Raw genomic sequence first — 27806 nt, forward strand, 5'->3', positions numbered from 1 at the left:
TTTTATATATTTAGTATCTGAATCCTTCAAATTTTTTCTTTGTTTCATTACTAGTTGCAGCTGTAAAATATTAAACTCGTGCGAGAAATATTTAAATGGATCTGATTAATTCCTTCATTGATCTGAATGTGTTCTTTACAATTTCCATACACACTATTGACAATAATTAAACCAACACGATATAAAAATAATGTTTACGAACTGTATTTACCGTACAAGTAAAATACTAAACAAAAGCTGTTAATTCGATTGTTGTTAACTTGTATTTGGGTAAATATTTTACGAACGTAACTGAAAAAAATGAGACTAGAGAATAGATAAGTTTATTCTCTGTGGATGGTTAATTTCCGAACAAACCGCGATGTCTTGTGCAAGAACTATGCCAGCACCAGGAAGGTGAAGGGTCAGTGAAGTTTTTAGTAGCCGCCATGTTTTTCTCTGAGAGGGGTGTGTAGAAGTGGCCGGGGTGAAAATCATCTCTCGAGGCATGCAGGTATGTCAAAATTTCAAGATTTTCGTTGATTATGATTGAGGCAGCTACTATGTTTGTCACGAGTTGACAGTGCGTCATGCACGAAAATCAGGTTTGTTGTTATTTCGTAATGTCATGCAGTTGTTTGCCATCCTGACGATAGAACTATGACTCAGACAAAATGCATAGCGCAATCGACAAGGTTATTCGCATTGCTTTAGTCATAATGCCTTTGCCAACAATTCGTAGACAGCCAAGCTGCAGCATTATATACGCGTATTCGCAGTTTGTTTTCGTGCACCAGAACGAGAGACATCTATCAAGTGGACGAGGCTGGTTGATAATGCATGAAAATCTCGAAAATCTCATTCTATCATGCCCGATCGCTTATACCCGCACGATTTAACGACAAACGCTTTTCACAACATTGACGAAAGTGTCGATTCGCACTGATGAAACCCGTAGCCTGTTTTCGTTTGCTTGTGCACGATCGTAGCTCGCCGTCTCCACGAGACGTGGAACATGTACCTTAGCTCCACGATTCGTACAATGTGATTCAATAGTTTCCAATACATAAAGATTCTAATTGCGTTTTAGATTTCTAACTGCTTTTTCATGTTAAACTTTCTCGGCATACTAAAATTTGAACACGTTATAAAACGTGATGTTTAAGAATTTGAAGTAGTAATACATATATATGTGGCTTTGTGCTTTAGTAAGACAAAAGTTTGCATCATCTTCTTTGTGATTGTTTGCAGTAAATATTGCTCTCATTTGGGTTCAAGAAACGCTATTTACTTTTGACTATTTGATGTATTTCATATCCTATCGTATCATGTCATAATACATTATAAATTATAAAATAAAAATAACTAGAGCCCTTAACATGATATTTTGATATTTGTCTGGTTAATCGCTGATTGATTTCTAAGAATTATGTTCAAATATCTATGACTCATTTCACTTTTTATTTTTTGTAGTATGTGTAGTTGATCTATAATGTTCGTAGTAGAAACTGTCTGTTTTTATATTGTTTAATATATAGCATGATACACAAATTATTATATATTCAGTACTAATACTGGATTATGTGAAAGTGAAAGTTTCACGCAATTATCAGTTAGTGCTGCTTATGTAAGAAATATGATAAAAATTTCAGTTAGGAAGTTTTTTTGTAAAATCTAGTTTGTACAATAAAAATTATACGTGTATATAGATTATTCTTATACATGTACTATGAAATGTAGAATGACATTCTTGATCATATAAATAAATGAGAATAATAAAACAAAAAACAACGTGTATTTTTTAATCTGCATGAATTATTTGCATTCAAAATGTCTAAAAAACAAATAATTTGAAAAATTAACTTTCAGTGTCAAAATGGGAAGGAGACTATATTTGTTATCCTTCACTAAGACCTGCCAGCCTCATTTCCACAAGATATCCACCACCTGTGTACAAGAACTAAATAATTTTTAATATCGACGTAACTGAAATCTCAAGAAGTACCACTTTATTGATTGTGGGCACCGAAACTAAAAGAGAAAAAATTAAAAGTAACAAAAGAAACAAAAGAACATTTATCAAGCTAGTAAATGTCAAGGTGGTGGATTCAGTAAAATTGAAACATTAAAGGACAATAATATAATACAGTAACTCTATTGTAAATAGGTAATTTGATTTATTACATGCCTTTTCATTCATTTTCATTGTGTCGACAGCTAATGGGCAATTTACTAAATTTATATTACTTTTCAAGGAGAGAAGATGATCACCCTGGAGGTAGTGAAGTCTGTGAAAGTTCCTGGGTCTAGGAGGAGCTTCATTAAAAGGAAATGAGGAATCCGGCATTGCACTTGGTTGGGATAGCGACGTCCCCTGGAGGAGGGGAAGTGTTTGGTACTAGGGCCGAGGAGGAGCTTCGCCAGTGGCTTGAGGCACGCTTGGACGCATTGGGTATCGACCCTGTTGCGTACTCGCGATTCGTGCTCAGTCTGCTGCGCTGCCCCGACTCGGCCCTAAGCCCTCCAGCAGGTACGAGCAGAAACACAGGACGTCGCATTCGAGCCCGGTCTAAAGCAAAACTACCTTCACAAGGAAACAGAGAGCAGAGACGTGCGGTCGTGCAATGTTTAATAAGTGCTGCTGATAATGTGAGTAGCTATTAATAGTCATTTTAAGCTTCAAATATATATTTTACACGTACATCAACGATGTATATTGTTTTATTGTGTAGACATGTGGGGTAGAAACGCTGGTGGATGAATTGTGTAAGAAGCTTCGAGACCTAGAAGGAGGCGGCTCACATAAGAAAGAAGAAGAGTTCAAGAAGTCTGATAGTGAAAATAAAACAAGCTTAGAGTCGCTTACACCTCGCGACAGAGCTCTCAGATATTACGCGGCATTTCCTGCGTTACAACCTACGACTTTGAAGAAATTTTCTCAGAGGAAAGATAGAAATTTCGGAAATAACAACAATAATAACAAAATCAACGGAGTCAACTATAACAACAATAAGAACGCTAATAAATCTCGCAATAAGAAAACTAAAATGTCCATTGTAAATATCCAAAATTGAGTCAAATACTGTGTTATATCAAGAAAGTTTTTTAACAACAAGTCTTCATCTACTTTTTACAGAGTATTGATTCAAAAAGATCGGAAGAAAAACAAAGTTTTGGATTTGTTAAGTCAATGGAACGCAAGAGGGAAAAAGAACTGGAATTGGAATTGGATAAATTGCAATTAGCAGAGTTACAAGCAAAATTTAACCAGAGCTTAGAAGCACTTTGGGATTCAGGACCAGGCAACGCACGGGGTACAGCTTCGATCTGGGCAGCACCTACGCTTTCTATTCCTTCAGAACCCCTTTGGCCAGCAGACACTACCGAGACAACCTTTACTTTATCCACCTCAGACAATGGCTATGCTACTGACACGCCGTACCAGGAATCTATCGTTGACGACTCACCGCAAATTCCATGGGACATCGATTTAATCAGCATTGAAGATTGTGCGGATGAATGTAACAAGAATAAATCAGGTTAGTATCTCAAATATATATAATTTATCAGTATCACGACACAGTAATACTGACTTAAATATATTTAACGAATAGGAGATCGTTCTGACATGTAAGTAAATAATAACAGAGTCAAATTAGATGTAGAATATCAGTGTCGTGTCGCAGTGTACATTTTATTCTCGCCTTTTTGTTTTATATACAGTCAGTCAGAAAAGTCTCCGTACATCGTACAAGAATTTATTTAAAGTTGCATAATTTTAAAGGAAATGGTAATAAATAAATAATTTTTGCTTTATTGCATATGTTCACAAGCATAACATTTATTAATAGTGCAAAAAACGATGTTACATTTATTTGTTAACAAATAAATGAACGAAAATTACGAACATAACAAAAAGTAAATCAAAAAAATTTCCGTACATGTAGTATTATTATGCATAATTTGTCAACTAGTGGTCAGTTGGGCCTCCTTTTAATTTTATAATTTCTTGCATCCTCTTTGGCATTGTTTGGACTAATTTTTGCGTTGTCCTTGGCTGAATATTTTCCAAAAATATTTTAGCTTTTAAGTCTTCCTTGTTCTCAATCGTGTATTTTTTCAAATTTCTTTTTATTTCTCACCACAAATGTTCGATTGCATTAATGTCGGGAGATTATGGGGGTATGTGCAGCTGTTTCAGAATATTGTATAACACCCATTCCTTCACTTTCTTAGCCACGTGCTTAGGATTGTTATCATGCTGAAAGATAAACGATCCTTTAAGATATAATTTTCTAACACTGTCTTTTATATTTTCTTTTAAAATGTTAAAATATTTATGCTGATCCATTATACCGTCAATGAAGACTAAATTTTCAATCTCTGCTGCACTCGTACACCCCCACATCATCACGCTGCCACCTCCGTGTTTAAACATTAGAATAAAAGTTTTTGGCTTCATCTGCTCATTTGGTTTTCTCCACACTTTAATATTTCCATCCGAAATAAATTTACATTCATCGCTGAATATAACGTTATTCCAAAAACATTGATCCTTATTAACGTGTGCATTTGCAAATTCAAATTCGTTTTCTTTTATTACCTGTACTTACCAACGATTTTCTCCTGGCTGTATAACCATTGTAACATAGCTTTTCTTATAACATTTTGACTTATTTCGGACACTACTGTTTTATTACGGTCATTTCTATATTACTGGTCAATTTCGGTGCACTCGTTTGTGGATCACAATGAATTGTTCGTAAGATTGCACGTTTATGATTGGCATTTAATTTTTATGGTCGACCTGTACGTTGTAGATTTTGAATAGATTTAGTTTCTTCGTATTTCTCAAGAATATATTGTACTGAAGAATGTTTCCTTTTTACTATTTGACTTATTTTTCTAACGGGTAATCCATCTTTTCTTAATTTTACTATTAAATCTCGGATCACAATTGGTATTTCCATTTCGGAGAAATTATTTCGCGAAAACGTCTTTTATCTTTGCTGACAGCTAAACAACTAATACGTACTTGATCCTAGAGTGATTTCTTAAAAATTATTTGTAAACATTCAGCTGAATCATTAACACAACAAATTAAATTCTTTTCTGTGCGGAGACTTTTTTGACCTCATTTTTGTTATGTCATTTTCGTTCGTTTATTTGTTAACAAATAAATGTAACATCGTTTTTTTGCACTATTAATAAATGTCATGCTTGTAAACATATGCAATAACGCAAAATTATTTATTTATTACTTTAAAATTATGCAACTTTAAATAAATTCTTGTACGGTGCATGGAGACTTTCTTGACTGACTGTACTTGCAAATGACCGTATCTGTTAATTGCTAAGGTTGTAAATTCATGACATTAACGGTAAATTTATTTTATTACTTTAAGTTTAAGTTTAAGGTACATTTAGTTTACCTGAATAAGGTACATTTAGTTTACCTGAATAGGGTACAATTAGTTTACCTGAATAAGGTACAGTTAATTTACCTTTAAGATAAATTGGTTAACGTAAATTTAATGGCATGTTTGCTGTGTATTATTCCAGAGAACAATGTTAATTGGTCTGAGCCTTCTAAGGCTAAGAATGGACCATGGAATTGGAAAGAGCTTGGTAGTAATTTAGCTACCTTGGGCCACAGTCCTCAGACAGATAGCTGCTTCTTTCCAGTCGCACCGCGTAAAACTCCCATTGGAACATGCAAAGAATCTCGTTCAAATCTGAAGGTAAATAGCCTTCCAGAACCGGATGAAGATTTGCTCACTTCCGCTCGCACTCATTTTCGTCCAATAAAGGATGATGGTCAGTGGGCTGATGGGACAACATTTCCTGTAAACAATACTTTAGAACGGGTCGCATATCGCAGATCTGAGTCAGGAAACTTGTTATATCTTCCTGGTGGAGAGAGTCCTTACATGGAGTATCGAGAGAATGACTCACCGCTTCCTCCAATCTCTTCGAATTTAACGTTGAAATTCAGGGTGCGTCAATGTGACAAGAGCGTTCAAACTGATCCCATTCGATCTCCGGTCAAACGCAGAATTCTCTCCGAACAGGATAATTTTCATAGTACTCCGAACGGAGTGGAAGATACTGTTATTTGCGAAGAAGAGAAAGTCGAGAAAGATACGTTGGATGAACTGGGCTGCGTACAATCTAATGTACCTCTGCACAATGATAGGAAAAGGTAATGATGCGTTCATGAAAAGGAATCCGCACTCTGTGTCCATGGCTTTGTTTTTTTTCTTTCCTTTTTTTTCTGTTTTTTATTTGTTACGCTACATTGTACTATTGTACCTATTGTATATAAGTTAACAATCGCCTCATTAAAACACAAACAAAAAGACAAGTTATATACCTGTTATTATTACTATAACGAAATATTAACGCCTTTCTTGTTTGCTGGAGAATTTCATAGAATAAAACCAAAGATTATTGGCTAAACGGTCGAATTGAAATCTTTGTTTTTTACGTATTATGTTATTCGAACTACGAACATTGAGGAAATACTTTTTTTTATATTTGTTGTTACATAATTTGAAATTGGAAGTTGTATACGTACATTTATAGGTATACGCGTAATCGATCACATGATGTTCAATATATGTTACGAAATTGACGACCGTTTAATTGAGCAAGACATCTCTTCTTGTGAGATTGGTCTCAATTAGGGGTATATCGGGCGCTCGATATTACGGGCTCGGGCGGGTTCCCGAGCCACATGAACCCTCAAACTACCCGATAGTTTTAGGATAGCTCGATTTTATTAGACTGTCCGATAAATCTAATAGTGTAAAATTTTCTATATTAGCACGGAATGCGTTGGGAATACCCGCAACACAGATGACAAGTGAACGTCCCTTTTCCTCATCAGGAAACATAGTAACAGCGACAAGATCACAATTATTGCCGGCAGCAAGAAGAAAAATTATGTTTCTTGAATATCAATTTAAAATAAATTTATTTTAATCTGTTCAGAAACATTTGTAATTTGTACTTCGCCTGTCATATTATATAGGTATAATACCGACTTTGAAATCGTAACATAATAATAAAAGTGTCGCGAACCGCTCACTATTCATGTTTTTTTTTATGTAACCCGAAATTATCGGGTTGAAAATCCGATGAAATCGAGCTACCTGAAGGTACCGGGCTACCTGGAAGCCTGTTAAGTAGCCCGAAAGTTCATGTGGATCGGGTACCCGTACACCCCTAGTCTCAATGCACTACTACATTGGTCGAATTTTTATTCGAGGCACGCGGTTTGACGTTACGTAGAATGTATATTGTCTCGTACTTAGTCGCATTTACGAAGTTACAATTAACGTTACATATTTAATATGTTTTTTCTGATAGAAGGCACAGTAGCAGTTTTGGATGCCAGCCTCTGACGACTTTGCGTCGATTGACTTTGTGAACTGGATAAATATGAGCTGCTACAAATGCTATATGACTGGAGATTTTGAGGTGTAGCTATACTTTTTTTCTCAAGACGAGGACGAAAATTGTTAACAAAGAAAAAAAAAAAAAGTAAAACGACACTGGGGGGCCTCTTGGCATGTGGAATTTGTTATGCATGTATCCAAGATGGCGCCGTTAATTGAAAAAAAAAAATTTATCCCCTGTTGTCGTTGAACAAAGAGTTAAAAACAAACAAACAAATAAATAAAAAATAAATAAATAACGGTCGCAACGCTAACAAAGCGAAACGAAAGGATTAAACCTTCATTTAGATAATTATTATTATTAACCCTTTGACAAATAAAAAGAAGAAAAAGAAACCGAGCGAAATAGAGAAAGAAAAAAAAAAAGGTGTACATGTTCATGCAGCGTTTGACGATGAGAACGCGAGCGATGAAAGAGGGAATAAAGTATCGAGAACGTAGTCAATGAGTTTTCATTTGTAGCTTGTTGATAATTTTATGTGAACTTTTCCGAAGAGAAAGAAACGAAAATGAAAAAAAAAAAGATATATATAAATATATAATTAGTGCGCTGATTTTTCTAGAAATTGTAGCGTGCAGTTTTCCTTTTTTTGTTTCTCATCTGATGTGCAGGCGTTCATTGTGTGTTTGCATTGGATGCATTGCAAGGAAGCGAGAGAGAAAAATGAAAATAAAATGTAACTAAGAAAAAAAAAAAATACCAAAAAAAGAATGGAATTAATTTAGAAAAAGAAAGAAAGTGAAGAGCAAGTCAAATGAATAAAATTCGAGGAGGAGTACTTATACTAAGTATAAATAAAAAGGATTAAAAAAAAAGTGCCGCACGATATTAAACCGAAAACCATTGAAGTACTATTCTATTTTCTTGTTGTTTTCTTTTCGTAATTATTAATGGATTATCTTAATTATATCCCCTTAATTATAATTTAACATCCTAGACAATTAATCCCCCTCTATCCTAATTCCATCATCTACCAGATTCCATGTTTTAAAGAAACCCAGAGTATCCAATGCTTTTCCAATACTCCCTCAGAAAGGATATCGGAAAATATTATTGAAAACATACATGTGAGGAAAAAAAAACAAAAAAATATATATGTATATAAAAAAAAAAGGAACGTATAACTTGAAAAAAGAAAAAAAAAAGTACTACGCTTATCACGGCGAAGTTAAGCGGACGAAAACGTGAGAGAGACGTTATTAGAAGAAGAAAAAAAATGAATGCCTTTTAGAGCGGAAGGAAAAGAGTGAGTAAAATGTTATTTAAAAAAAGAAAGAAAAGAGAACACGTGGTAATAATAAGGCGACGCGAGGAAGGTTTGTTTGAAGCGACAACGTAAGTGACGATATAAGTGAATTGTAATATGGAGAAAATTAACAGAATAAAAGGGGGGAAAACCATGAAAGAACATCCAAACATGTATTCTCTGCGCGAAGTAATGTACGCAAAGGGAGTAACCAAATAAAGGCATTGCAAACGCTGAAGTTGTATGTTATTTATAATTCCAATCCAGACATTTATTTATGATAAAAAGATTGTTCATTTTTATCCATTATCTTCTTTTCGTTTTTATTTGACTATTACTAAATAGCAATAGGCATTGACATCGAGGTACAGCATACCTGTAATACACAATCGATCGATTCGTGAATATCTTTTTTTTTTTTTCTTTGTCATAAACATTCAAAATCTTGGTCTGAGATGGGTATTCTGAAAACCGTGCGTAGGCGCCGGCTGTAAATTGAATCTGAGCGGTTTCACTTGCGTGACTTTGCCTTTGGTAATGCTGTTTCGATCAATCTTCGTAATCTTTGTACGATGTCGATAGTACCAATATTCAAAGGCCAATGTGAAACAAGCAAAAATAATACCTATAAATATAACTACGAACACGCCTCCGATATTCTGAATGCTTATACCGTCGCTCTGACTGTTCTCTGCATCGCAGTCTTTTCTCTCTGGGTTCTTTTTCCACCACTTGTCCTTTAATTTTTCCAATTTCCTCTTGTTCAATAGTGTCAGAATTCTGCGTCGAAAGAACATTCGCTAGCGACATTAGATTATTCGAAAATTAATATTTTTTCTACCGTAGAGAAAGGATACATACGCATTGTTAAACGCGTCCTTCAATGGCGATCCCTGTTGAACGGCGATAGCGTAAGGTTTCCTCGAAAAATCCTCGCCCACTTGAACCAGGTCGCAGTTCGTCATAGTAAGGTATTTAATAATCGTTGAATCTCCAATATAAGCGAATTCGTTGTTCGTTTTGAGACGTCGAACTCGTTGTACCGCTTCTTCAATGGAATCAGGAAAACCAGCCTCCTCCATGGCTTGCAACATTTTTGTGTATTTGTCACTAACGGGGTAGTCCCACACTGCCAGTTCAGCCCTCTCTATATCCGACAAATTATCATTAAGACTCATGTTCTTCCAGATGCTGAAATACACAAGATCGATATTCACTCATCGTCCCTTGATCCTCAAAAAAGACAAAAAAAAAGTGTTTCAACTTTCGATCTTCGAGTCATCCTGATCTCTTCGATTACTTACTAGTAGAACTTCCACTCAATGGCAGCCATTCTTTTGAAGTAAACGTAAGCCGAGGAGTTCAACACCGGTGCGTATTGAATCTTATATTGCTTGCTGAGATCCTCCAACGTCTCGATTGGAATTTCCAGCCTGGACACGGTCAAGAACGCAGCCAGATTCGCCGTGTACGAGGCGATGATTATGAATCCGAACAGCCACCAAGTAGCAGCGACCAGTCGTCCGGAGAGATTTTTCGGGGCTTCTCCGCCACCCTGCGGCGTCAACGAGGTCATGCAAAACCAGAAACACTCCCTCAAGTTGAACTCCCTTTTCTCGTCGTCGTTCTTGTACTTCTCCCGGTTGTTCTGGTAGCTGTACGGCGACCAACGATCAAAGATCCACAACAGGACACTGGTGAAAAGATAAGCGGCCAAAATACAGAACCACACCTCGTTCTCCAGCACCGTGAGGAATTTAAACAGCGAGGTGGTGGTTTTCGTTTTCAGCATCATGATGGACAGACCGACGAGATCGTAGTAAGGCACCGTGAAATCGACTATCCTTTCCCTCTCGGCCGTGACCCACAACGAACCAAGAGCGATGTCGGCTCGTTTCTCGATCAGCTCCTTCATCATCCCGTTCCACGTCCCATTCGGACTTAAATTCCCAAATTCTTTGTCGTCGACCTCTCGTATCTCGTACTGAAATTTCACCGTGTCTTTGATCTCGTTCAGCAGGTCGATACAGAAACCGTAGTACTCGTTGTTGTCCGCGTTGTACATCACAAATGGCGGCTGAAGCATGGTAACCACACGGTAGCTCTTCACCGCTGTGATGTTCATCACGTCGTTGTTCGTTATCTATATTGCAAAAAAAAAAAAAAAGAAAGAAATGCGAATCGGATTAAATCAGAAGGATATATAAAAATTGAACTGCTGAGAGACTGAATTCTTTCGGAGGTCTGGAATGCTTCTGTGAGAATGTTGTATTTTCTGTGGTAAATGAAGCTTCGAAACAATTGTATTCTTATTAGGATAAGTAACGATGATATCTCGGAACAAAAACCGATATTTGATGTGAGACTCGCTACTGTCAGGACACGATTACGTGGTTGAAGGGTTTCGCGTTACACATTGGATAAACAAGTACATATAGTTGCATGAACTATTTCCATTAGCAAACGCCGTTATCAATAAAAGTAAATAAATGTAACGACCACGTGTCAAGGGTATGACTATCGCGATGAGGCTAGCTGAATGAGGGTCACGACTAAGAAATTAACTCCGGTATCATTCGCAAATGCAATAATTTACAACTTTGAATTACTTGATTTTCAGTTTGTTACCGATCTTTTTTTTGTCGTAATGATACAAGAGAAATACGATAAATGGAGTAGCCTAAATGTAATGTAAATTACTATGGTCATCTGTAATCGAATTAAACAGTTAAATTGTGAATTTCAGTTTAAAATAGAAATTTAATTAGAAAGATTTTTTTTTAAAATATTCGTTCGTTTTTCACGATTAAAAGAGTTGAAGTAATGACAGGAATTCATTAACGAGGCGTTCATTTTCATTAACTATAACCACGGTGTAATTTGTAGTGATTAACTTAGCCTGATATTAAACCAGAGCCGTGGCATTCGATTATCGAGCAGATCCTCATCTTATGCGTGACTCATAAACACACCATAATTCTCTTTTTTTTTCGTTAATCAATAGACTGACCTAATTTCGTTTGAAAACGTCACGTACACTTTTAACCAGTCTGTTCGATTAATTTCACGTGCGAGGAATTTTCTACATTCTCCCCTCGCATTTCGAACGAACATTATACGTTCCATCAATTCGGAGAAACTCGTTCTCCAATTCGCCTGTAACTCATTTCACCAGCGATCTATATACGTATAACAAACTTCCTTTCCACCAGGAAACTTCAATGAGAATAATACTGTCGAAACTCTGAAATTTTTGCCGAATCGACGAGAAAAACAGTCGCTTTGTTACACGAAAGTTACGAAGAATTTCAAATTACACGTAAATCGATAAAATAACAAAGAGAGGGGCGGTGAAGGCGGGCGAAGGGGGTGGGGGTGGGAGAGAAGAGACACGAAGAAAGAAGAAAGGACAATATAGAAAGAAAGAAAATCAGCGATACAGGTTTGAGAGGGATCAGTTCTCTATTCTTTTTCTATTCCACTTTTTCAAAGTTACCTGCAGTGGCGTTGAGATGCTCGCGTTCCAAGACCCACCCTCGATGTTGTTCGAAACAACCCCATCTTTTATATCCACCAAACGAACAGACATCTCAAACTTGGCCTGGTGTTCTCCATTCTTCGAGCCCCATTTAATCCCGGCGTAAGTCGGTGTCATATTCTTGTAAGCTTCCTTTAATCTATTGAAAAAGTTCAGCTTCCTTCTCGGAGTATTGGTATTATCATACTCGTTGCAGGTGATGTGCTTAGGCTCCATTGGCCAATCCCCGTTATCCAAGGCCGATTTCATCGCGTGGACACCGAGTTGCACCAGGTCGTAATAGAACGCGGAAGAAATAACCGGTTTCGGCAACGAAGGTCCGGTCGTTGGAGTTTTCTTGCTGAATTCTGGCCTCATGAACAGGGCGCTGATATTTTTACAGTCGCAGTTCGGCGAAACGTCGATCTCCGGGGTCAATAAAAACCAACCGTACTTCTTGCCGGTGAAGTTCGAGGCTTCCGCGATTTCCAGAGCCGCGTCGATGATATTTTCGTCACCTAGGACGAAATAGTTCACTATGTCCAAGTCCCGTAAGGTGGACAGCTGCGCTTTCATTTCCGCTACCTCTAGATCGATTTCGTTGATCACGTGCCTGGTCGCCACGTTCAACAACAGACTCTTGTACTTGTGATCCATGACGAAGTTCTGATCATACAGAATCGCGGCGTTTGAAATGTTCAGTTGAATGCACAGCTCTCTGATTGCTTGCGGTATTAAATCTGCCGGTGGCATTACTTGAATCAGATATCCCTGCTGATCCATGTTCAAGTTCCTCCAGTACAGAAGATCCCCTTCTTGACCGTATTGAGCGGATAACGTGGGGATTCCTAGAGCAGCTGTGAATGAGTTAGATATCTTGGCAGCCAGACCGGCCGTCGTCGTATCTATCACCATGTCCGGGACTCTGGTCCCACCTATTTCCACCGCTGAATCCCAAGCACCGCAAATACGATCGAGGGTGTCGTTTACATCGGATTCATTCACTTGCACGCTCCACACCTTCCCCAAATGACTCGGATATTTTTCTTTGATCGTCTCCAACGCCGATATCACGCTACTGTTTGCAACTCTGTTGCTTCCCTCGTTGATAATTACTGGAAAGATTGATGGTTTTAGAATAGGTTTCTAAGATTTTAAGATTTGAAATTTAAGTTTGTAAGATTAAACAATCGAACGATTGAGATACTCACAAAGATTAACGGGTCTCGTCCTCGTAGGTCCTCGGTCGCTCGTCGTATTCTCCTGCGCGCGAACCGCGAATTCCCCGCAAAATCCAAGGTAACCGCACACGGCGATCGCGAATCCCACGAGTCTCATTCCAAACACGTTCCAATACCAGTTCCAATGATCGTGAATTTTTAAATTCCACTCTTAGAAAATCTCGCCCCCTCTCCCCCCCCCTTTTTTTAATTACTCTTCAACTTGCTCGAAAGTTCGTCGAAATGATTCCTCTTATCGGATGGCAGAGAGAGGGCAGAGAAGAAAAAAAAGTGCAGCGTCGAAATTGCAGCTAATTTCCCCAGGCTGAGTAATTGGTCAGTTGGTTTCGATCGTGTACGCGATGCGTCTCGAGGTCGGGATATCGCGTGCGGAAATCGGTCAAGCAACTAAGGCTGGTCTTGAAACCGAAAGCCAGGCTTCCTCTCTGTTTCATCGTGTTTGTCCAACGGTTGCCGCGGGGATGACCTAATCAATTCTTCCTATCAACGCAGCTCGTCTCCACGTTCGCTTCCGTCAGTTTTTCGACCAAATTCTCGATCGTCGGCCATCTCGCGCGGCCGCGAGGAAAGTAATCGCGGAGCACGTACGTACGACATGCCGAGTCACCGCGCGAAGAATTTGCATGTCCGGCCTCGCGTGCCGTCAGTTATCGTTATCTCGTAATTGACCACTAGATCGTTAGTTTCCTCTTGTCACGTGTACGTACACATTCATACACGTCCGTTTGAAACTTTCATTTCGATATCGATATCCTCGTGGCTGGCGATCGTGATCACATCGTTCGTAACGAAATTGATTGTTTCTCGCTTTTTCTGGTAGTTCTTTTTTTTTAAAAAACGCACGGTAACTTTTTTTTTATTCTTCATTTAGTTCCTCTCTCTATTTTTTTTTTTTTTTTCCCCTCCTGATGAAATCACCGAAACTCGAGCCTGGTCGATTGGTGTAAATGCTAAATATAAATGTCGAGATTTATACCTCATCCCCTAGTGCCATTCGTTACAACGCGCCACGTGAAGTTGATGAATAAACAGAAAGCGTCGAAAGGAAACAACCATTTTGCTTTGATTAACATTTACTTTTCTCGTGTGGCTTCAAAAAATATTGCTCTACACTCGGGCGTAAACATACACGCGCGAAATGAAATACGTGGAAAAATCTCATATTATTGAAGCATTACACCTTTTTCTCTTTTCTCTACTATTTTTTTCTTCTTTTGTTTTTTTTTTTTTTTGCAGGATTCACTCGCGTTTCATTTGTGTTCTGCGTTTTCTTTCATGAGGGCTCGATCGTGTTTTCACAAAGAGACTTTCTTTTTTTTATTCTTCTGTTTAACTGATAGCGATGCAGCAGTACTGACTGCCGAGTATCAGAAGCGATTGACGACAAAATCATACGTGATCGAGTCCCGAATGAAACCACGAAGCGATTTGGATCGTTAAGCTCCATCTTTAACGAGGAATTATGAATTTCTCGTCGCTTCTTGTTGCTACTTGTTTCAAAACATTTCCAACAAACTACTTAGTCCACGCTGTGGAAACACAATCTGAAGTTACGTTTACATTATGCGGCTACACGTTGAAACCAGACCAGATCGCTTGATTAAGAATAGACGAGTGGGCTATTTCTGGCTGAACAGTTGGAAATCGCTTCAGCTTGATTGATACCGTGTTGACGCGATCGATTTTGAGTAGCTTAATCCTTTCGTGAACTTTCCAGACATGCTCATTAAATGCAAATTAATTGACAGTACAATATATACGATAATGTAGCAATTGTAAATATTATTATATATATAGTGAGAGAGAGAGAGAGAGTAATTTGAATTTCTGTGTGCGTTAAAAAAGAGAAAAAAATTTGCGAAACAATCGGTCGACTCAGTTATTCGATCAAAAGTTGTCTAGTGTTTTAGAAGCGTCTCGATCTTGTTTCAAGATCTTCTTCTTCTATTTTCTGTCTGAAGTAACAGTTCGTCAGCACGAGACACTTTATGGCGATAGCGATCCGCAATAAGAGCGAATTCGTAAGTGCGGTTTACATTGCGCGGCCACCTTCACCGCATGCTCCACGCTCGGAACAAATCCCGCGTCTTTCATCGCAAAATACATCTTCGTGAACTTGTCCTCCAACGGATAATCCCACAGGACGTAATCGGATCTGTCCCGGTCTGTTGGTTTATTCTCGTTCAACGTCATATGTCTCCAGCACCTAAACGAACAATTTTCCATTCATCTTGTGTTTGTCTTCAATTTCCTCTCCCCTTTTCTTTCGTGAATGAAACTGTGTCGTCGATCAAACTGTTAATGTTAAATAACGTGTGTTCTTTCGGTCGTTTCTTGCCTGAACTGTGTTTTTCTCAGAGTCGGTAAAAGTCTTAATCTTCAATTTCGCAACGAAGATTAAGTAATAAAATTCGATTGTTATAAATTAAAAATCGTGAAACTTCCTAGTTTAATCCGATTAAGTAATAAAATTCGATTGTTATAAATTAAAAATCGTGAAACTTCCTTAGTTTAACCGAAAAGTTAAATATATCAAGAGACATACTATTTTCTTTTTCATGCTGGTATATTGAAGAGCTTTCCTGCTTGCTAAAACAAGAGATTGAAATATAAAAACTTCGTGGCGAAGATAAGAACATTACTTCCCTCGCTCGCGTTGCCTCACGACCTAATAACCGTATCGTGAATGAATGATTATTATCACCGCAATGCAAGAGAGGTGAAATTCACGTTTAAAGTGGAAAGTGGCGTTAAGGAGGAGGACTCTCGCCGGCGGAAACAATTTTCTAGCTTCGTCATTGCGAAAAAATATCCAGGAAAAAGGCCGAGGAATTGGCCATTGAACTCGATACCTAGCTTTCTAAGGTCGTCGATGAACTCGATGCTTTTCTCCAGCCGTTCTCCAATCTCATAAGCCAACGAGATTGGCAGTGTGAGCAGCGACGACGATGACGAAGCCGAATAGCCACCGAACTCAGGCACAGACCGCTATTTTTCCTGATAAATTTTTCGGCGGTGATTGACGTGAAGTAGAAGCATCCCATCAACGAGGAGAATCGATCGTCCGTCTCGTAACTAAAGGGCGAGTACCACTCGAGAATATATAATAGAAATACGGGCAAAAGGAAGGCGAACGCAAAACTTATCCGGACCAGTCGATCTCCAGGATCATTAGGAATCTGAAGGACGGGACTTGCTTCCTTCTCCTCAGCATCATTATCGTGAAACCGGTGAAGTCCACTACCCGGATATTGGAACATTATCCTGTTAAATCTGTAACGATTCGTATCGACGATAGTCATTGATCGATAGTGTATAGTAGAAATATGTCATTTTGTCTGAATTAAATTTTCAGTATCTGATTCGAAACGCTGAATCCATTTGAGGTTGAACTTCCTGCAAGGAATAATCCAATGTAATTATACAGAGGACAAATCACTAGTATAGCGAGCGACTTTAATTATACAAGTTTATATAAACGGAGTTCATTGTTACCATCCAGGATCTCGAAAAATTGGAATAGAGAAATTAATAGAGAAAGATAATCGTCGGGAATTCGTCGTTGAAAATCAACAATGGCGCGACACTGATCGACCTAATCGTTTAAAGAAATGAAAGTAATTCAGTGGTAAAAATAATGATTTCTTAACGCGATACGATTTTCTCAAACTTTCGTTTCATTTTCAAGTTTTAAAGATCCATATCGGTTCCATAGTGACCGATTCGTAGATCATACCGTTCCAATGTTCAGTGTCCGAGTCTAAACGCCCGTATTTCTCGTCGAACGATTCTCTGCTCGTCTAATCGAAACCCGCGAACGACGCGATATCGTTCAGAATATCGATGCAATATCCATAGAGAGCGTCGCTAGTACTATTGTGCATGACGTACGGTGGAACGATTCCCGTTACCGCTCGATAAACCGGTCTGCTCCCCTCTCACTCGGTTGCTCGTTTCTTACTTTTATCAGCCTTTCTCTCGGCTTGGTTGCACAGCTCATGGCCGCGAAATTAGATGAGGCCGTCTAATTTCGGGGGAGGGGAAAAAAAAATCGATTCTTTTCGCTCATTCTTTCCATTCTATGATCTCGCGAAAAACGTTACGCTCTATTGCGGCCGCGCTCGACTATTCATTTGGCGGAATATTGCTCTCCGATTATAAAATAGAGGATATCTCGCGGATTGTTGAAGAAGGAAGAATCGATCCGAAAACGATCACGGGAAAACAAAAGCGGAGGGGAGATAAAGTTTTTCAATCGGTCAACTAAAATATTTCCCGGTTATTTAAATTTCTATGGAATTCAGCGTATGTCGAAACTCCGATGCTTTTCAAGCAGGCGGTCAAACGTGTCGATAAATCTGAAAATAAAATCCACGAGCGAGAGGAAGAAGAAGAAGAAGAAAAAGAAAAAAAATGGGAACTCTGGTTTAAACTCTGGTAACAGCGTTTCATAATCGGGATGTCCGGCCAGCGACGGGCCTGTTCTACTTACGCGCCATCACTGACACGCTTCGCCAAAGTATCGTGGCATAGCGCATTCGATAATACGAACGATTTGCAAAATATACTTGGATAGCTGCAAAGGGGAACGTAAATCACAAAGTTCGGAGAAGTCTGTCTGTTTTTCGGGTATTTTATAAATCTATTTGCGTTGTTACTTCCGTCTTTGACCGTCAAATCCTGCTCAAGTTAAAGCGTTATCAATCTTCGTAGCTTGAAATAGCCGCGCGCTATCCTCGCAATCGCGAACGAACGTACGCACCATAAATTCCCGTGGTTAAAATTGGCGCCGCGGTTTCGAGTAATTAATGCAACGGGTGATGAACACGCGAATAAATATGTCCTTCGTAAGCTTTTACCTCGGCGCGGACAGCCTAGCTAAATATTTATACAGTTTTAAATTTAATTAAAATTACAAAATTGAAGAAGAAGGGAAAATTGAGAATTATATTCGTCGCGTAATGCATTTGGCAAAGGGGGGAAATGATTTACGAGCCCTGGCTGCCTTTAGATTATACGCAAAATTTTCATTCTTACAGTCGCGACACGTAGAACAATAAATTGTATTTGCCTGTTTGAATTGTCGATTATTATCTCGGAAAATTTTCCCCTAAGATCCTCCCTTTCCATGGCCTTAAGCCCCTAACCCGGCTTGAATTCTACTGAAAATATTTGCAGACTAATCAAATTATTTCCATATTCATCGTCGTACAATTTGAAAAAGCTAAAAGCCGGGACGTTAACGAAAATATAAATGCAAGATGTGACGTTCATAATTAATAAATATTACCATTACGCATTTTCTCCCACTGAAAACAATTTTCACTCGCGTTACTTCGAATGACCGAGATACAGATTGAAATATACATATTATACTAGAACGTAATAGACACTGGAATTTTAGGGAGTAAATTCCAACGAATCTGTACAGGCGATCGATCGGATGGCGAATCTCGGCGAAGTTAAGGGGGAGGACAGCAGCATCGCGTAATGCTCGATGTAATTACGAGTCTCACGGAGCCTCCAATCCCTGCGACGATATCCCGTGGATACCTATAGACCGGTTATTAATTCGTCGGTAACCTTTTAGCAGGGCCGATATCGGAATCGTGAATTTATTGCCAGTGGCAGCATGCCGCAACAAAGGCAGACCAATTCGGCCCTCGCTAGGGAGAATTAACGACGTAAATTTATCGTCGTTGCAGCCGCGGCTAGATTCGCCAACCCCTCCTCCCTCCCCCTCTAGTGTTTTCGTTTCTTTTTTTTTTTTTTTCTTCTCCTCCACCCCGAAATATCGTCGTGTTTGCGCATGGTCCGCGTGCCCCCGATTAATAACCAGAAAAACCACTGCTGCCCTCGAAAATTGGATTATGAATTTCCATCACGGGCACAAAGAAGGACGATGGGAGAGAGCAACAGGGAGGGAACAACAGGAACAAAACGAAAAAGAGGAGTGGTTCGAGAGGGGGTGAGGCAGCGCGGTCGCGTTTTCACCGGCGAAGCAAACTTTAATTGCCGCGAGTCACTGAATTCCGATAGAATAAATGAAAAAACGGCGGCGACGGTCTGAAAAGGGGGCTTGGGCTCGTTTGATGTGATTGGCGAGCGGCAACTGGCATCGATATCCGCGCAGGATTAAATCAGAAACAGAGCCAAATCATAATTCGTTTGATCACGATGAAGAAAAAAAAGAAGGAAATAATTGCAAAACTTCGCTTCGTTCGATGAATTATCACGTCGAGCAGGAGGTGATCGTCCCGTTTGCCAGATATTAACGTGTCCAGTTTCGAAACGACGGCAGGCCGGGGAACAGATTTTGGGGATCGAAAGCCGGAGACAGCCTGCGTCGGCTAGAAACTTCCCCGATGGCAGGTCAGGGAAATTGTTGGTTCGAAAATCGCCTAGGTGACTGTAAATCTTCGAGAAAGTTGATCCTCTCAGGCTGAATCAGGTATTTCTATACCATATGACTGCCGCGCGAGAATGGCAGCTCAAAGCTTGCCACCATCATTGCTTTTCCACGTTGCCTCCTCTTTCACTCTCTCTTCTCACTTTCTCTCTGTCCCTCTCGACTTTTTCCTTCCCTGTCTTGCTTCTTCTGTCTTTCGGTCTCGTTCTTTCCCCTTTTTTCTTCTCTCTCTCTCTCTCTCTCTCTCTCTCTCTCTTTTTTTTACACAAAGTATTTTTTTCCCCTAACAATACCGAACACTATAGTTAGGCGCCGTATTGTAAATCACAGGCGAGCTTTTTCCACGTATTCGCATGCAAATTGGAACACCTTGACGTGATGCGCACACACACGCGCGCGCGCGCGCGTATATGTATATATATGTTTGTTGGTTGCCATTCTTCGATTTTCCCGACGTATGATATTGTCTCCGTGGCTATGCGTCTGTTCGATGCTAATTCTGACGATGAGGGAGGAACAGAGGGAGAAAGAGAGCGAGAGAGAGAGAGAGAGAGAGAGAGAGAGAGAAGGACAGAGGCAGACGTTACAGACGAAAATGAAGTCTTTGATGGAACACCCTCGCCCCTTCTACCTTCCTGTCGTCGAATAGATCCTCATTATCAAATGACATTATTTGCGTGGACTAGTAATTAGAACCTCTCCTCAGTCGAATTATTTTTGGTCCTTGAGAGCTTCACGTTTCCCTTTTTCTCGTTTCCTTTCTCCTTAATTAACGATACAACGTTCCTTCATTTGTTAACCGAACAGCTACAGACACTCTCGGCAAATATATTCTGTGCGTTGTAAGAATCATTTTTGCGATCGATTATGTCGGTAAAGTTTGAAAAACGATCTATCTGAACAGTCAATTATTCATTATTAAACTTCAATATTCTTAATACCTTTAACACTGTATATTCACTTTAATACTTTACATCGTACGTTCTCGGTGTATTTTTTTACTATGATTAGTTTCAAAGACCAATCTAATCACGGCGGTCGTGCCTGATGTTGCACTGTTAATGAAATTTCAAATTCAGTTCCAGGAAGTACGTATACAATACGCACACTTTCACGAACCAGCGCAATTGGAGCGAATTTCATTAACCACAAATTAACTTTGTCCGTTCGTTTACGTAGCAATTATTGCCAAACTCAAAGAGTCTTTCATACCTCGTGGTAACGTTCCTTCTCGTGGGCCACGCGAGGGTAAATATGCAAAGTAACGAAAGATACCGAGGATAGTTAATAATTGCGATAATCGATCGATAAATTCATTATGAAAATTCCTTTGTCCACTCGCCTTGAAGTTGCTGTACAATTCACGTTTGCCGAGGCAAAATTCACGAGGGGCCGGAAGAGACGCCGAATGGTACGTAACATTTCTAAAATTAACGCCGCGGTGGCTAGCCACGAAGCAGCTACCGTGCGCAACAATGCGCAATCTACATTCGCAAAATCTGGAATTAAAACGTCACCTACAAAATTTATCTCCTTTGTAACAACGTAGCATCTGCTTGATTCGATTGATCAAACGCAATCTCTGTTAATGAAACTTTCATCGTCGTTTGTTTTTAGAGGGACGTCACCTCCGGATAATGCGTCCCGTAAATGAGGGTGCATAATAGGACAGCTCCCTCCCCGATAGATTCTCAACTTTGCCATTTCGTTCACTTTGTTCTCACAGGCTGTCCATCGTTGAATACCTCGACCACAGAAAAGTCGAAAGTCAGTCTCAGAGCTCTTTCGTCACGGAAACTTTGTTCCCAACAGTTGCCATTTGAAACAGCCGTAAATCTCATTTGAACGAACGATGGCAGCGGCCGAATCATCCGCTTCAATCATCCACTTTATGGCCCGTAGTAATTTTCAAAGTGTAAATCAGCAGCTTTTGCATTCTCACAGACGAAATGGCATTTCGAAAGGATATGCGAGTTTTTCGAAAATAGAAAGGACAAATCCTCTCGAGGGTTCTTAAATTGGAATAAATCAAAATGAAACAAGGAACCATGCAAAATTAGAATCGTTGAATGCGCAGATAATAATAAAGGAACCGTCCTGCAGAAGATAATAAAGGAACAGGCTGTAGATTTTATCTGTAGGAAATTTACAAATACGAAAGGTACGTACGGAAGGTACGTAATAAATCTAACTTTTCGTACTTTCTGTCGAGGTCCTACTTTTATAATTATAATTCAAAAATATGAATTTGCACAGGAAGGTGCAGTTTGAAAGAAGAAACAGGAAAATAACAGGCTGGAGAAAACGGAAATACAATGTCTATGCAACTTCTTTTCTCGTCGTCTAATACACACTCATGTCATTTCTCTTTCCTGTCTCGTGAGTTTTCTGTCCTTCGACCGATCTTTCTTCCATTTTTCATTCTCCCTCGCCTCTCACGATCGGCTTCGTGCAATTCTATAATTAATCAAGATCAATTTAAGATCAATTTTTGCTACGTGCATCGAAGCAATATCGTTTGATGTTTTTAAATATTCATTTTCTCGTGACGTCTTCGCGTAATGACATTTCGACTTTCAATTTTTCCTCCATTTGATCAATCCCATCGATGACACCGTATGTTCCATCGAGAAAATGGTAAATTTTACTTTGTATTTTATGTTCTGCTATATTTTTACTTTATATTTTTATAATATTAATTATATTCATAACATTCTATATTATTCTTCTATTAATTATATTATTAATATTATTCTTCTATTAATTATATTATTAACTTTAATAATATTAATAATATTCTACACCTTATACTTTTATAATATTTCTGAGGAAAATTAGTTGGTTACTGTATTCTGAAGAAAATTAGGAAAATTAGTTTCATACGTAAAAGTGTTAAAACATCGTTGTTAAAACATCGTTGAAGAAGAAACAAACTTAGAACTGTTAAAAATAGAGGCAGTGAACGCTTGGAAATAAGTGCAAGAGAATCGTTTTCTCTTGTTTGTACAAGTTGTAACAGTTTCGAGTATCGACAAATTTTCATCGAGCGTCCGAGTATGTACAGCTCTGTAAATCTCACGGTTTACGCCATAACTCCTTTTGTTTTTATCCCAGTCTACGTAGCCCTTAATCCTTTATCGGAACAATCGTTTATTTAGAGAAATTCTAATTTATATGAAACTCCTTTATCGACGCGATTTGCAGAAGTTACAACGTGCCTGATCAGTTGGCATGCTTATTCCCAGTAACAATTGCCGCAATAAAGATTGCCATTATCGCTAATTTATTCTCAAGTATATGTATACATACACACACACATACACACACATACACACACATACACGCACGTGGCAGCATTCTCCTTTGAAAACTTTATTTCCCTGCGCACGAAGATCGCCGGTCGTGCCGATCTTTCGCTCGGATAGCGGGGAGAAAAATTTCTCATTTACGTGCCGGGGATTTTCCCGAGGAATTTTAACTTTCAGATAACCCGGCAGTCCATTGGAAATGATTAATGGGTCCACTCTCTCCGGAGGAGTGCCACGAACGAACGAACGAACGAACGGACGGACGAACGAACGGACGGACGAACTGATCGGCACAACTATTTCGCGGCCGGATCCACTAGAGTTATAAGCAAAGTTATGAGCGATCGAAATGCAAACTACCGTTTGATTGGGTAGCGCCCGATGACTCAGGCGGGCCGGCCGGTATAATTTTCGATCAAACATTCTTGATACACCGGGTCGCGCAGACCGTCGTGAATCCCAAGTATTTAATAATACCACTCGACGAGTAATTCGCGATCGGGCAGTAGTTTCGTAGCGTTCGCCGCAACGATTTACGAGCGTGCAATCAGTTCCAACAGCGGGACGTGGTGGTCCGCCGTGCCTCAAGAAACAATACCGAGACACGTACACGTGTATAAGCTTCTGTATCCTCGAATCGATTTGCATGGAAATTGATGGATCGAAGGCGGAGAGCGGTCGTATTTCGGGAAAATTCAAACGCGTGAAAATGATATCGCGGCGGCTTATCTTTGAAACGTGGCGCGGCGTAGAATGACTCGTAATAAACCGGCATTACGCGATAATTGCTGCTTTAATGGTTATTAGACTGTTATCAATTTTCGAACGAGACGCGAGATCAGCGATAGAGGCCGGCCATCGTACGTATACGTGCATCGAAAAATTTAATAAACCGGCATCGCCGGCCAATCAATTCTTAACACGGTTAACACGCGTCGCGGCTCTCCCTCGAAGCCGGTACACCAGATAAACGTCGGTTTATCGCGTTGTAAATTATTATTGTGTCGGGAATTTATCGTCCTTCGTCCAGCGGTTCCCAACCGAACGTATTTGCGGGCGAAGCGTGAACATCGCGAAACGTCAAACGTCGTTAAATAATTTACGTGCCGCGAGATATATTTCGTTGAATAATTCATGCGCTCTAAGCTTATTAAATATTAATTCGTTAAAAGATATAACGTTATAATTTCATCGATATTTCCATTGAATTGATATATATATATATATATATATATATATATATTCCCGCTTATTCCTGCGTCCCCGTACGAGTACACAAATTTCCTATTCGCGCTAATAATATTCGTAAATGAGAGATTTAATTGACTCGGAGTTAATTAACTTTGGACGTCAATCATCTCGTTATTCGATTTTCGGACATCTGAATTAAGTCAGTTACCGATTTTTTAAAACGCTTCTCGTCGTGCTTTGAGTCGTTTAATTTGCTCAACGTATTTGAAAAAAAAAAAAAAAAAAATTGTTTGATCTCATGTTCGGCACTCTTTATCTCCAGAGTAAAGCTTGGAAGTCAGGATTGGAAGCGTCGCGTTAAGTGGTTAAATTCACAGTCCGCAATTATTCACTTATACGATGTAACGAACTAATGCGATACGTCAAGCCAGCCTTGCTATCTCAGCCTTTCCATCTAACGCGCACTGTAAATACCGTGCAAGCCTTATTTTTCCAAGGCTTTTCTACTTCGAGTCTCGCTACAACACTCGGCTACACGATACATTTTCGAACGTCACGTTGAAAACACGGATCGGCACATCGGTGAAAAAGATAGATGAAAGAGCAGCCACGCGCAGCTATCTCTAGATCGCAAGCGACAGGGGAAGTTTCATTGCGGAAGCAACGGGGCGCGAAGCCAGCAGTAGAAAAGTGCGCGTTGCATTCCCTATCGCGATCTGCACGTTCACCCTCGCCGGTCGGTGGTGGCGTACGGTCGCGTGGCAGCCGTACAAGAGAAACACGATGGCCCGATGCCTCGTGCTCGCAATTCGTCCGCCGATCATGCGACCGGCGCACGTGATTTCGCGATCGTTGCATTACATTTTCACGTACGTACATGCACGTGCGATGACTGGTCGCCTCGCCGAAATTCCCAGATATCGTAGATCGAAATCTCCGTCTAACACGCGCGAAGCACGAAGTGCAGTGAAACTCTCCGCTTTATCGTGTGACGCACACACTTTAAACTTCGTATGTTAGTCCCTCATTCTAGAAATAATTGGATAAACGTAGGTATAAATACTAATGCATGCTCTCTAATAAAAATGGGAATCTGGAACCAAACACAATTTATTGCCTCGTCGTTCAAATTCTACAGATATCTTTCGATATTCATAGTATTTTCTTGCACTTTATTTTATTGTATTTTCTTGTATTTTATTTTATTGTATTTTCTTGTATTTTATTTTATTGTATTTTCTTGTATTTTATTTTATTGTATTTTCTTGTATTTTATTTTATTGTATTTTCTTGTATTTTATTTTATTGTATTTTCTTGTATTTTATTTTATTGTATTTTCTTGTATTTTATTTTATTGTATTTTATTTTATTGTATTTTATTTTATTTTATTTTATTTTATTTTATTATATTTTATTGTATTTTATTTTATTGGATTTTATTGTATTTTATTGAATTTTATTATATTTTATTGTATTTTATTGTATTTTATTGAATTTTATTATATTTTATTGTATTTTATTGTATTTTATTGTGTTTTATTGTATCTTATTGAATTTTATTATATTTTATTGTATTTTATTGTATTGCAATATCCGTTTCATACTTTATTTTGTCTATCACCGTGACACAATGCGATGATCGCAGCTACGATTCTTTTTCACGAGTTGTTTGTTTGTGCCTACGCCTCTTTTCCGGCTGTTAAATGAAAGCAGCCAAGGTGATGATACAGGGCTGTTTCCTTCACTATTAAGGACAGAGGTTAGAAATAGCCGCCTGGTACTTTAGGGTTCCACAGGGGCCCTTTGTGACGTGCAGGACCGTCGGTCTGTTTGCCCTCGCGGGGAGCGGACCGGCATCTACAATTATCTTTCGGAATTGCAAAGGTTCGCCTGTACTCCAGGGAGGGGATTCCAACGTTACCGTGTACTTTGCATTATGCAAATTCGTTACGTGTGTGCGCTCATCGAGCCATAGACACGGAGGGAAAGTGGAGACCAGATCGAGTACCTCGTACCACGTTCCAAGATTTTAGTCCCTTGTTTTTACGAGTTCTTTTTTTCAATCTTATTAGATAAACGTTGATCGTCGTTAAATGTAGTAGAACTATTGAAACGTTACATCGCGTAGTTCTTTCTTTAATCTCACTAAGTAAACATTAATTGTCGTCAAACTATTGTTACATTGTGTTATATTATGTAATTGTTAGACATAAACTATTGAAACGTTGTGTTATATAATTTATTCTTATTAATCTCCAATTTGGAGAATTTAATTTCAAAATCCTGAATGATCATTTCGGACGTTATTATCGTCGACAAAATATTCAAGGAGATCCAAATATCCTCGTGTTGTCACAAATATATATTTACAACATCAACGTTTGTTTATTATTTATTTATTTCGACGTATTAATAATTCCCCGTCAATTTTACGTGGCTCTTTCAGATCCTCTAGAGATTTACTTGTACCTCTCTAACTAAGTTTCTGTATCGTGCAAACACCGAACTATTCATTCAGGTACATGGTACGTGGTACACCCTCCTATCTCTCCCGTCTCCGAGACGTCGACATTCCCAAAGAGGAGATCGGCGCTGAACGACGCAACGACTCGAAGAACGGGACGCTAAATTGGACGATTCCCGACCCGGAGTCTAAACGAGCAAAAAGTGATTTTCATTCCGAGGGTGCGGAAGAACGATTATAGAAAAGAAAAAAAAGCAGCGGCCACTGTGCTATGCATAAAACATTTATCAGATACATTAGCGACCGCTTGGCTCGCGTGGATTTTACAACTTACCTCGATAACGAAGTTCCCCCGCGGGGTGCACCGAAGAGGCCACTCATGTATTTTTCATCGAAGCAGCCTCTGGTCATCTTTATGCATATTTCGACGTCACTTCTCCTCCGCCTCCTCTTTCTCTCGCTCTCAGCGACGTTTCCAACGTTATGCATCTCGCGCGTGTACACACGAGGACGGCGCGACGGTTGCGTATAAAAATAGACAGCCAGTGGAGCTGGCTGGTGGAGGGGAAAAAAAAAAATGAATTTTCCGCGGCTTTAGAGAGAAAAAGCGACGGAGAGGCCTCGTCCAGGGAAAAAATGGTGGAGGGCAAACAAGACGAATCAACGAGAGCGGCCGCGAACGTTACAAATATTGCCACTCGCGTTTTGAAGAACATTCCTTGCGCCCGAGTTAATCTTGTAACTTCGTTAATCGTTCGCGCGCACCGCGATGGCGAGGGATGGAATTCCGACGAGATAAAATTGTTTGCTCCGCGACGAGTCGACTTTCAGCCGCGTCTCAGCCACGGAATTCAGATCGATGAAATTTCGTTCGCGCGAACGCTCGATGGAGCCGCCAGCTCCATTATTCCCGATGATTTTTTAACCGACCGGTTTGATTGGCCGTAAACACAGTCACTTGCTGAAAGGAATTAAAACGCGTTGATGTT

The 27806-nt window shown here is 39.3% G+C and overlaps 3 protein-coding genes across 6 annotated transcripts; 1 reads left to right on the forward strand and 2 right to left on the reverse strand.

The window, feature by feature from the left end:
- Positions 1 to 350: 350 nt before the first annotated feature.
- On the forward strand, positions 351 to 8920 carry LOC122537437. Of its 4 annotated transcripts, none has more exons than XM_043670587.1 (7): positions 351 to 493; positions 1849 to 2146; positions 2235 to 2628; positions 2712 to 3035; positions 3116 to 3518; positions 5542 to 6181; positions 7351 to 8920. In XM_043670587.1, the coding sequence occupies exons 3-7, from the start codon at positions 2311 to 2313 to the stop codon at positions 7409 to 7411; spliced, it is 1746 nt and encodes a 581-aa protein (XP_043526522.1). In that variant the 5' UTR covers positions 351 to 493; positions 1849 to 2146; positions 2235 to 2310; the 3' UTR covers positions 7412 to 8920. The 4 variants fall into 4 exon arrangements, with proteins under 4 accessions (XP_043526522.1, XP_043526525.1, XP_043526524.1 ...); XM_043670590.1 differs by lacking the exon at positions 7351 to 8920 and adding an exon at positions 6806 to 6975; XM_043670588.1 differs by having other exon boundaries at positions 438 to 584.
- A 41-nt stretch (positions 8921 to 8961) lies between these two features.
- Positions 8962 to 14243, reverse strand: LOC122537435 (ionotropic receptor 25a). Its single transcript, XM_043670583.1, has 5 exons — positions 13415 to 14243; positions 12183 to 13318; positions 9991 to 10829; positions 9548 to 9877; positions 8962 to 9466 (listed from the first exon to the last, which is right to left on the reverse strand). The coding sequence occupies exons 1-5, from the start codon at positions 13539 to 13541 to the stop codon at positions 9124 to 9126; spliced, it is 2775 nt and encodes a 924-aa protein (XP_043526518.1). The 5' UTR covers positions 13542 to 14243; the 3' UTR covers positions 8962 to 9123.
- A 1137-nt stretch (positions 14244 to 15380) lies between these two features.
- LOC122537440 lies at positions 15381 to 27624 on the reverse strand. Its single transcript, XM_043670595.1, has 2 exons — positions 27152 to 27624; positions 15381 to 15650 (listed from the first exon to the last, which is right to left on the reverse strand). Exons 1-2 carry the CDS (start codon positions 27304 to 27306, stop codon positions 15431 to 15433), a joined length of 375 nt encoding a protein of 124 aa, XP_043526530.1. The 5' UTR covers positions 27307 to 27624; the 3' UTR covers positions 15381 to 15430.
- Between the last annotated feature and the right edge of the window lie 182 nt (positions 27625 to 27806).

Source organism: Frieseomelitta varia, unplaced genomic scaffold, assembly GCF_011392965.1.
Source record: "Frieseomelitta varia isolate USP_RPSP 00005682 unplaced genomic scaffold, Fvar_1.2 scaffold_909, whole genome shotgun sequence".
NCBI classification, from domain to species: domain Eukaryota; kingdom Metazoa; phylum Arthropoda; class Insecta; order Hymenoptera; family Apidae; genus Frieseomelitta; species Frieseomelitta varia.